Source organism: Zonotrichia leucophrys, chromosome 3 (assembly GCF_028769735.1).
Source record: "Zonotrichia leucophrys gambelii isolate GWCS_2022_RI chromosome 3, RI_Zleu_2.0, whole genome shotgun sequence".
In the NCBI taxonomy this organism is placed as follows: Eukaryota; Metazoa; Chordata; class Aves; order Passeriformes; family Passerellidae; genus Zonotrichia; species Zonotrichia leucophrys.
Genome location: NC_088172.1, coordinates 19,560,293 through 19,571,724, shown reverse-complemented (window position 1 = coordinate 19,571,724; position 11,432 = coordinate 19,560,293). Strand labels below are relative to the sequence as shown.

General features: G+C 41.2%; 1 protein-coding gene across 1 annotated transcript; it reads right to left on the bottom strand.

The window, feature by feature from the left end:
* Positions 1 to 1,921: 1,921 nt before the first annotated feature.
* LOC135445311 (glutathione S-transferase 3) lies at positions 1,922 to 10,930 on the bottom strand. Its single transcript, XM_064707587.1, has 7 exons — positions 10,818 to 10,930; positions 8,420 to 8,526; positions 6,543 to 6,594; positions 5,670 to 5,802; positions 4,382 to 4,523; positions 3,246 to 3,377; positions 1,922 to 2,709 (listed from the first exon to the last, which is right to left on the bottom strand). Exons 2-7 carry the CDS (start codon positions 8,504 to 8,506, stop codon positions 2,566 to 2,568), a joined length of 690 nt encoding a protein of 229 aa, XP_064563657.1. The 5' UTR covers positions 8,507 to 8,526; positions 10,818 to 10,930; the 3' UTR covers positions 1,922 to 2,565.
* Between the last annotated feature and the right edge of the window lie 502 nt (positions 10,931 to 11,432).

The window sequence follows — 11,432 nt, the reverse complement described above, 5'->3', positions numbered from 1 at the left end:
GAAAACTTCTAGTCCTTCTTGGAGAGCACATCAAAACTGCCTAACACCTAAGTGATTTGTGACAGGTAAGAGTGAAACAAATTTTGAGGTTACTGTGTGTTAAGTAATATTTAGCCAGGAATTATTGGGCTGGCAACATTGGAAGACATAGGAGAAACAGCAACAAACATCTGTACATTTTACTTGTTTACCACTGTCTTGAAGGTTGGTAGAAGAACTGAAGAGCTTTTATTGTGTTGTAAAAGCATTACTGAAGTCAGCTAACACCCTAAATAATTACTGCTAGAGTGCTTGCCGGGGCTCAAGGTTGCTTAGTGAAAAAAGATATTCTGTAAAAGGCTTAGATTTAAGCTGATTTCATCCCTAGTTTACCCAGAATATGGAAGATCACACTAATAGTTTGTAAACCTGCTGCTCTTTACAGGTTAGAAAGTAAATTGACAAACATGCGTGGGAATATAAAAATAAGGAGGTTATCAGACAGAGTTAACCCACAGCACTGGGTAGCCTTGCATAAGCAAACATGGCTATAGATTTTGTATGAAGTCCTCACAATGTATGAACAACTTTAGGTATTTTTCATTTCAAAACAAACCAAGAAAATAAGTAAAAAAATAATGAAACAAAATTGGAAGTTCTTATCAACAATTTACTGAAATATCAGGAAATGAACCATCACCTGGGCCAGACCTGGAGCCTTACAGGGTATGTCTACATTAGTGGTCTGGAACAGGAGAATGTTTTAAAAATTAATTTCTTAACTGTGCTTTGGCTCCCATCATAGTGTGATCTTGGAGTGTACAAACTGGATTCTTTCTGGATGAAATTAAACTGAAAAAGGCGCTTCAAGAGTGCACCAAATGCTGTTTAAGTGTCACTCAATCCACACAACCATCCCTGAGTTATGCTGAAGTTAGCCCTGTTCCAAACAGATGCAGTCTTGATGACAAGGCTTCAGTGCCAGCTGTTCTGCTCACAGTCATTGCTGCTGTACCACTCTATTTACTAATAGGAATAACCATCAGCTGTTAGGCTTATCACCAACAAGTACTGGCAGAGGCACCTCCTACATCTGCTGCATCTTTGATTGTGGAACTCTTGAACAGCATTACACAACAACTTTCCTCATTTTGTGGAGAAAAAGTTCACTTAGCAAAGGAGTTGAGATCAACAACTACTTTGGAAACACTTTGGAAAAAGTGTTTTCCAAACTTTTCCAATGAACTAATCTGAGATTAAACCAAGGACTGAACTGTAATTGCAATTGACACTACATTAGCTGATAAATTACTGTAGGTCAATACAAACTTTGTATACCTGGCAGTGAGGGGAAAGTGTTTGTAGCACTGAAAACTTCCATCTTGCTGAAGCTGAGGAGTCTGACGAGCTCTGAAGTGGGAATTGTTCATCAGATATCAGATGAGTGTCCAGCAGCATATTATTTCTCAACCCACAGCTAACAAGGGAATAAACCAGGCTGATCAGAGATTGAATACAAGTCTTTTCTTGTAAGCTATGTCATTAATGTAGAACTATAAATAGAAAATATGAAACACCAAGGTAACATCCTGCAGAGCAGCTTTTCATAAACGAAGTGCCATTTTTTGAAGTGATTAAAACAATTTTAAATTCCTTTGTCTAGCTGTCTGTGGAAAACATAGAATTTTAAAAAAAGAGGAAAAGAAACATTTTGAGTTTGGTTGGTACTAGATAGGACCTATATCAGCTTTGTGTGATGGTTTACTACCTCCCCTTCACATCTCCATTCTCTTGTTTATAAACACAAACAAAATATACCTTTCCTTGAGGCATGTGAGTTAACAACGACCCTCCTCATATCAAATAAAAATAATTTATCCGCCAAGAAAAGTAAAAATGATGTTTGCAAGCCCCAGCTTTCATTCACAAAACAACAGGACAATGTCACTATATAAAAAGTTTATTTGATTAGTACAGGTACTGTAGATACAGCAGTTAATCAAAAACATCATTTGGCAGTCAGTTTATTTCCTAATTCAGTAATAAAAGTGCAGCTGAGTTATAAAGGCACAGTGTTATAAAGGCACAGTGTTGACATGTAGCCAAATCACTGATGTCCAGTAGAAGTGGCAGGAGAAAGAACTCACTCCCACTTTCTTTAAAAACCACTTGTTCCATTTGCCAACAGTGATATTAAAGAAGAACAAAGGCCTACATTGGAAGCAATCATCATATAAAAATCTGATCTGGATCTAGAAAAAAGTCCTCAGAAATAGCATGACACACTGAAGCTATCAGTCAGCAACTCACATTTCTCTTTTCTGCTGTTCCACAAAGTCTCTAGGAAGACACTGTGCTTCCTGCCATTTCACTTGCTTAAAATTCCCAGAAAAAAATCTCGAGATGAATGAAGGAGAAAATAAGCTAGTACTGAAGTGTTATAAAAGACTCCTGCCTGCTGTATTTTGTGTGAGGGCATGACCTCTTTCCCACTGAAACACTTCTGGAACACCCCTTTGCCTTCTTTCACAGTGTAATTAGACATGTGCAATCAGGTAGCTCTCTTACGGCCTGCAGCCAGGCAAACTAATTGGCTTTTACATCATAATACATGCGAAGAACTCTCCTGACAGTCTCCACATATTTATCATCAGGAACAGGTTTCCTCTGGCTTCCTGGCTCCAGAAATTTCTTGATTGCAGGGATGCTGCTTATCCTTGCTTTAAATGCCTAAAAGGCAAACGGTAAGTACAAGGTATTTAAAGAACGGAAAGTAAGACAAAAAACCCCTATTTTACTGATTTGTGTAACATCCTTTAACAAGCTGTATGTGGAGACAAGACAGGAAATATGGTTTCAAGTGTGGATGAATTTTACTCCCACTCTCTTCAACCCCTTCATTTTCCACAGTAACAAATGAGCCATCTGTCTTGCATTGATATGGGATGAAGTGTTATCTGTGGTTTCTAATATGTACATTACTCAGATTGTTCTTGTGATCCAGAAAATATCTTCCACTTAGTATCACAGAAATGGTGAGAGTCAAAAAAAAGGAAGGGTTCATTTCTTCAGATGTGTACAGGGGTTACTCCAAAAAATAACAGTTTCTCTAGATGAAACATCTTACAAGGCTCTTCCTAAAGCAGGAAAAGCAAGACTACAATGAAAAAGTAACAAATGTTTGTGGAATTATTTACACGGAACAGACTGTGAAATATAATTTATCACATTTATAGCCATATGAGCATCTTGTTAGTGCAAGGTACCTGTAACTGAGGAAAGCCTGAGAGCACATCTGACTTCTTCTCTTCTACCATTAAAATGGCTTCAAGAAGATGAACATCTGCCCAGCTAAAACTGTTGCCAACAAGGAAGTCCTGCCCATGGTCTTTCAAAACCTAGAAATGTCATAGATGAAAACACTCAGGTGTGAATAGCCAGCTGAGGTTCATGTTTTCAAAATTCATAGGCACACCTTCTTTGACAACACTACTGTCTCCTTTTCATCCTTCTCTCCCATGCAGCTAACAGGGGAAACAGGGAATACACCAGCAGTCACTGATCTTTTTACAGCAGAAATCCAGAATACCAAATCCCAGAGTTTTTCTTACCAATCCTTTCTTCCTACAACTCTAGGTAACCTTGTGTACTAGACTATAGGGTTAGATACCTTCTTGGTATTCATGTCTTTCAAGTCTAATTTATCTGGATTTTTCTATACATTTTTACAGCTTCAATGGGAAAATAGAGAGTATAAAAGAGAGGTGATTGGCCTAAAGCATTAGGGCTAAGATGCAACAAGTGGAATACAGGGCAGAATGCACCCTGGCAACCACCTATAGGAGACTCTGCAAAGTGAAAAACTGTTTTCTCTTTAGTCTTTAAAATGGAGAGGAGCTACTCCTGCTAGATGATCCTGTCCATGCATATTAATTTCCATTGAGAATATCTCTTGGGTCCTATCTCTCAAATTATCAGTTAGAGAAACACCAAGATTCCAGTATGGCTACAAGTCAGCAGTCATAGCTGTGTATTACTGTGTTTACAAAAACCCAACTGAGATGTATTTGAAATGTTAAACAAAGAAGACAATTAGCACTGCTTTTGCAATGCAAATTACTGTGGTGGGGTTGACCCTGGCTGGGTACCAGATGTCCATCAAAGCTGCTGTATCACTCCCTTCCTCACCTGGACATGGGGAGGAAAATACATTGAAAGTCTCTTGGGTTGACCCACCCCACCATATCTGATACTGCTCTGATCCCCCTCCAGCCAACAGACAGTATGGATGTTCTGGTGTAAAGTACTGCACTGACACTTCTGCTTCTGGTTGTGGTCAAACACCCAGTGTTCCTATTGTTATCCCTCCAGAATCAGGGAAGAAAATGATCCTTCTCCATACCTTTTCATACACTGGGAAATACCTGCCCGTCGCCTTTTGAACTATGAGAGCACGTTGTTTCTCTTTATCCTCTGCTGATAAGAAAGGGAACATCAAAATGAAGCCCATAAGGTCATCAGTTCCTCCAACATACATATCAATCCTTAAAAGCAAAGCACACAAAAACCTTAAATAGAAGACACCTTCACAAGCCAAATCACCTTATATTTGTTTTAGGATAGTAAACACTGAATTTCCCATCCCCCTGTTGTGGTGCCTTCCCCACCAACTCCTTTCCAGGCTGCAGTGTGATCTGAGAAATGCTTTTTTAAGCAATCTCAAACACACCCCCTCATGGAAATTATTTCTGCAATTAAAAAAATATGTCCCAGTGGGAGTCTTACTTGTATTTGTAGTGATTTTGGCTCTTTACTTGCTTCATTGAGCAGGTTTAAACAGGACTGCACAGAGATTGTGTACCTTTGGTGTTACAGATCACTTCACAATCACCAAAGAAACACACATCACCACAAGGAGTCATTCCTAACTGACTTAATTGTCTGGATGTATCCCACCTTCAGAATGTCATCCAAAGTCCAAGTAGTGCCAAACAGATAAATAATGGGTTTGGAAGTCTGTAGCATACCAGGTTCTTCATCCAGCTAAATTATCAGTATAGCACTTCTTTGGATTGTCCCTTTCCCAGAGCTATCAGAGCAGGCTCTATACTGTAGATGGAACTTTAAAATGCTACATACTGAGACAGCCCCATCATATTTTTTTTCTTCACAAGCACAACATCAAGATGTAATTTCACACGGATGTTATTTCACATGAAACCAATAGTTTTTCAACAGCTTTTAGCTGTTCTTTCCCCAGCTCCCAAAGATCTAAACCACACACTTTTTACAGTGCAGTGGGACATCGTGCAACCACAGATATCAATGACAGCTCTTATTGTGCAGCCAAAAATTAGAAACTAACACCATTTCTTTCCAGAGTTTTCTGGTTACAAAAGTAGTTCAGCATCTACATGCCAGTCACCTCTCGAATACCTCTGTCAAGCTGTATTAATCTTTCAGTAAGGCACAATAAACCCATGACTCAAATATTTTTATGTGAAAAGTAACTGAGTTAGAACAAATCAGTTGGCTTGCATCAAACTGTGGCTTCTCAGGCTCACTGCAAGTTGTGAATCACTGAGGCCCACAGGTGATTGTGCACAGGTGTGTGTGTGCAACTATGCAATTAATTCTAGATGCATCTGAACTACTATACTAAATTCAAGAAGAGTAATACTGTTACATACAAGGCTCTCTCCTTCAGGTCCTTCCCATAGAGGTTGTACTTTGCTGCGATGTAGCTGAGGATGGCTCTGGTCTGCACCATCTTCATCCCATCAATCTCCACCAGGGGCACCTGCTGAAACAGCAGGGATCCACCTAAAAGGACAGACACACATTATTCGAGTGATCAAATAACTCCATGTCAGATTTCTTGCTGTCTTCAGAGGAACATTGCTTTTATTGTGAGCTTGCTGTGGGTAGCTGTTGTATTAAATTAGAGCTCTTCCATGCAAAAAATAAATTACAGTGGTGTAGACAAATTAAACTGAAAAGTACAATTATTGCGGGTTACCATCCTTCCTTTAAAAAACTTTCACTGAAGTTTCAGTCAGGACTGTTTACAGCAGCTTTTGAAATGAAATTGAAATGCAGCGGAGACAATCACACTAAACAGCTCAACTGAGTAAAAAGTGTCTAGTTCTAAACAATGTAAAAAACCCTCTGTACCATTATTCAAACACTATGTGAAGCAAATGTTAGATACACAGATTTCTCTCTTATGACCAATCTTTAGGCCATATCAGGACATAACATGAAATTTTGGGATACATATTTTCTGGTTACTGAAGCCCATGACTAAGTTTGTGGGACCAGGTGGGATGTGTAGACAAACAGAGAACAGAAGAATCCAGAGGCCTGGCAAACCCTGCAGGTTGGAAAGATACTCAGTTTGCAATTTCATCTGTCCACGTGTGGAAAAAATCAGCCTCAGCAGCTGCTCACAACTCTCAGCTTTACTCTTCTGTGTGGAAAGAAAGACACATAAAGTCTTCAAAGACTTCACACATCTTCTCTAAGACTGATTACACGTTTCTTGAGGTTTCACATGGACTCACCTTGCAGGAGTTTCTCATACTGGTCTCGGGTTTCCAAAAACTCTTCTTCAAACTGACAAAAGAGAGTGAGGAAGAAGAGGAAATAAGAATCTTTTCACATTTCTAGAAGAGGTAAACTTTTAAAGCACCATAAAAGGAAAAGAATATACATCATGGTTCTTTTCATTTCAGATATGGCTCTAAGGGAGAACACACCAAGGACAGAAGTGCTGGCAATATCTCCTGGACTGTCACACTTGATAAATGCTGCTAAGGGCAACTCTAGCAGAAGAACAGGCAATAAGAACTGGAGTGAGGATGGTTTGTTTGGTATTAAACAGGCATTATAATGTGTAACAATCAACAATACAGTGTAGGCTGTCCTTAAGATGCTTTCTGGAATGTGGAAAAAATCTGCTGTGTGATATTTTGATTTGGGAGCTAGACAGGAACAAATTCTTTGGAAGTTAAAACAAAGCATTTACAAAATAGTGTACAAGTAGCACGCCCTGCACGAGGTTTGATACAGATGCATGCTTCAGACACCTGAAGATTAAATATTCACAAGATGAGAAACAAGAAGATACAGAATTGCTGGTGATCATATGGCTGTAGTTGCACTCAGTATGGCTGAGGATGGCCAGTCAATCAGCGTTACTTAAGGAGAAACTGAGTTCAAGATTAAGACCCCAAAGTTAGACATCTACATGTATGTGTTTGCATGTGCCATACATGTCTGTGATCAGTGCACAACATGGGGACTAGAAAATGGTAGCTGTTAGCAATCCCTAAATGCCTTGCTCAGTCAGCCTCTCTCATAACATCTGTGCCACTCAGTAATTAAGATTTGCTATAGTAGAGAAACCCCAGAAGATCGGGCACATTAACACACTGCCAATGTTCAACCACAGCAAGGATGATCACTGACTAAATTCAGAACCCAGGTTTCTGCTGATGAGAAGCTGAGAAAATAATATTCCATGGAAAAAAATGTAGTAATTAGTACTTATCAACAGCTTTTTTTAAAACTTAAAAAAGAAAAAAGAAGAGAGAGGCACTTAGAACATAGCAACAAATGATGGAGGGAAGCAGACAGTTCTATCTTCGGCAAGGCCTTCAGAAAAACACTGGTGGTCTTTTAAAAAAACTTGTATTCCTTGGCTCAGTTCACAAGTAACTTTATGTATTATAACAGCTTATTGTGTAAAAGAGGGCACTCAGAGCAAATACTAGTCCTTTGTGTCCTCAAACTGTATTACTAGTTTACCACCAAGATGGCCAGCAAATGAATAAGTCAATCATATATCATCAGAAAAAAGTAAAGGCTGTTTTAGCTGTTTTACCTAAGTATTTAGAGATTTCTGATTTCCCTACACATGTGGGCCAGTTTGCTCACTTCACCCTGCTAAGTTTCATCTAAATGATGCTAGACACAATATATTTTGTGTTACAGCTTATGGAGGATGCAGCCAGTGGAATGAAAAATGAAACAAAAATCTCTGTGTGAGCATTCAACTGAAAACAGGAAGACGAGAGAAAGTAAATTGCTGTTTTATCAGGCACAGATAACACTTGTTATGCAAGCAACACATCTATCAGCTCAGCAGCTCTGGCTCATTAATCTTAATTAATGATTAAACTCATTAAACTTAATTAAGGATTGCACATTCTTGTGTTAAGCAAGTGCCACTGCTTACAGTGTCACTGCTCAGAAAACATGCAACTTGAAGCCATGCTTTTGTGTGCCTGAAGTAAAAGTATTTAATTACACTGAATAGCCAACCTTCATTTACTATTGCATCTTGGGATGCCTTTACTTTTTTGACTGATAACATGTGATCTGCCTCAAAGACAAGCTTACCAATGTGCAGCCAGAAGTTAAAAATTCTGAAACAAACCTCGACCCCAGCTGCAGCCAGCAGCCAACGAATCGATTCCATCTTGCCTCTTCCATCAAAGTAGTAAAGTTTTGGTTTTGTGGACATGACTTCAAACTTTCTGTTATCTAAAAGAGTTGTAAGAGATAGTAAGCTAATAATTATACAGAAATCTGATGGCAGCTGGAATAATGGTTCACCGGTCACTCACACAACAGAAATTTAAGTTAATTTTTAACAAAATATTTTTGCAAAGTTTCAGTCTAAACTGATTTGATTTTCTTGCTGCACAGTCAAGTCAAACTATAGACTTTTCATCCCCCTGAAATTCAAGAAAAGTAAGCATCAAATTGCTAAGTAGGAGATAACAGTAAAAAAATTGAAAAATCACTCTGAAGAAAAATCTTCAAATGTTTAGAAAATAGAAGTTTTAGCACTGAAGTTACACAGACACCACTAAAAGCCAAGTCTTGATCAAGGAGAAGAGGCAGTAACCAAGTTTCCAAAACTGGTAGACCTTGTATCGAGGAATGGCATAAGTCTCTAAACATTAATTCTACACATTTGGGTGAAGCATGGGAATGTACTTTTAAGCCTCTCACTTTTTTTTCTAACTGTGGTGATCCAGCAATCAGTAGAAACTTCAAAAATATCACAATATGAGGATCAGTAGAAACTTAGAAGAATGGCCTGTTTCTTCTGTAATAATCCAGATTAAAATACAGAGTTTCAGAGTGTTGCACTACTTATCCTTCTACAGGCTGCATTTCTATTAATAAACCCTGTTGCTATGCAAAACTTCATGGACTTTTCAGATGATCCAATGCTGCTTTGCAGGCAGCATTTTAGTTCTTTAATGACTTCATAAATGAGGCTATTAATTGTTGTTTTTTGAATAGACTACTGTTTAGGCCTCAGCAGGAACTGGATTTTGCTGTAGAGCCATCAGCCAAAAGAGCAATCAAATGTAATCACACTGGCATTCCACATGCAGAACTCCCTTACAGCAAGTCCTTGCTGCAAGTGAGAGATGTTTTCCCCCTGTAAGGTGGTTTATTGTCATTTCAATCCATAGTTCCAGTAATTCTGGAAAGGAGGCTCTTGGCATGTGAACAATAACCTCCAGTTACCAATGTTCCAAGAGCTCCTTCATAAGCAGAGGGAAAAAAGACCTTGAGCGTGCACAAAGTGATCTGCTTGTTAGCCAACAGGCACGAGAAGAGAACACAAAATATGAGAGTGCATCAGGCCATGGGAATTCAAACGAGCCTGGCTATTCCACCCCTTCCTGCTCAGGAGCCTCTGATCGCTCTTAGGTGACAGGGAACTAAAACACTGCCCAGTACTATCACTATCACTGCTAAATATAGCAGGGAATTAGAAAAGTATCACTGTGAACTACACAAAACAACAGAATTAAACAGGAGCTACTTGTAATACAGTTACTTTCAAAAAGAAAGAAGAAAAAAGCCAAGGGTGCAGTTTAAAAAACTAAAGAAACAGAAGAGTCACTCTTCCTCAGTGGCACTTCGGGAGACCTGCTCTTAGCAGGCAAGTGAACAGGTCACAGGACATAAACAGGTCACTGATGCCCAACACATCTCAAGGCAAAGGCATGATGGGTGCTTCTTTTGTAATACTTTATAAAAAATATCTTCTTAAATGCCAGGGGATCAACAAACTTTGAAATGAGCTGTAGCATTCTAGGTTCCTAGGACTGAGCCTGCTATGCCATACTGCAAGAGAAAGTCCAACTTGTGAACTAAAATCTGATGGAAAGAGCACCCTGGTGATGGGCAAAGTTTCTCCCTTCTCTGCCCTTTATCAGAAAGAAGTGGCAATTTGCAGCCAGGAGCCACAGTTACTGGTAGGTTGCTGTCCATTCCCCTCAGCCTATCTGACACCTCAACAGGAAAATGGACTTTGTGAAAAATTTGTTCCCTTGCTTCTGTGCGAACGGGGCAACGAGGGAACATGAATATCAGTGCAAGAAGCTATCGCTCCCACGCAGGGAGAACACGGCCCAGGAGAACATCGGTGAAGAGAGCCAGGGGAGCAGCTGTGCTTGGCACGTCCCGCACATCCAGGGCTCTGGGGCCCGATTTTCCCTGCCTGCATTCAGCAGCCCAGCAGCGCTTCCACTCTGCACCCGCAGCACCAACCGGGGGGCAGCGTGTGACAGGCAGCAGCCCCAGGGCCATCGGCTCTCTCCCGTCTCGGGGACAAGCCCTTGGCAGACGTGAGATGACGAGCGGTCAGCGCTGCGACACAGGGAGCCCGGGACCGGGAGCGGATCCACGGCTCAGGCCCGAGCCCGCCGCACAGTCCCGGCTCCCCGCCTCACCTGAGCCAAGCGCCCACGGGCACGGCTTGCCGGGGGGACAGGAAGAGGGAAATCCCAGGGGCCCACATTACTCACACACACGGAGGGTTAAGCGGGGATGCCCAGCGAGCACACGACGCCCCAAGGCAGAGCAGTCCCACCGGCCCCGCCCGCAGCCGCGATCAGCTGCAGCCTCAGCCGCCGGCCCCGCCTGCCGCCCTCCCCGCCCAGGCCACGGGAGCAGCCGCCAATGGGAAGCCGTAAATTTGCAAGTTTCGCAAAGCCTTCTGGAAAGACTTCTCACCCTAAAGAATTCCGCTAAAATTTTTAAACTGGGTGGAGAACTGTTTTCTCTAGGTGATTTTGTCGCTGCAAAGTGATGATTCCGTGCGTTGTGTTGTTGGATGTTGAGCCGGTTTCCAAACCATGACGTAAAAGGAGCCGGCAGTACCGAGCTATAAATACATTGTGGGGAGTTCTTATTGTCTGGATGTGAGGGCGATCTGGCTGCGACATCTGTCACCCCATTGATCGCCAGGGTTGATTCGGCTGATCTGGCTGGCTAGGCGGGTGTCCCCTTCCTCCCTCAACGCTCCATGTGCGTCCCTCCCGAAGCTGCGCGCTCGGTCGAAGAGGACGACCTCCCCGATAGAGACGGTACCGTTCATCGGTCAAGGGTATACGGTAGCTGCGCTCCCCTGCTAGAACCTC

Bases quoted from the DNA above. Each gene is read 5' to 3' on its own strand.
- LOC135445311 (XM_064707587.1), bottom strand. From the start codon at position 8,506: ATGTCCACAAAACCAAAACTTTACTACTTTGATGGAAGAGGCAAGATG. The intron at 5,803-6,542 runs GTGAGTCCATGT...CTGTCCTTTTAG, and splicing joins GTATGAGAAACTCCTGCAAG to GTGGATCCCTGCTGTTTCAG. The intron at 3,378-4,381 runs GTATGGAGAAGG...TGACATTTCTAG, and splicing joins ATTTCCCAGTGTATGAAAAG to GTTTTGAAAGACCATGGGCA.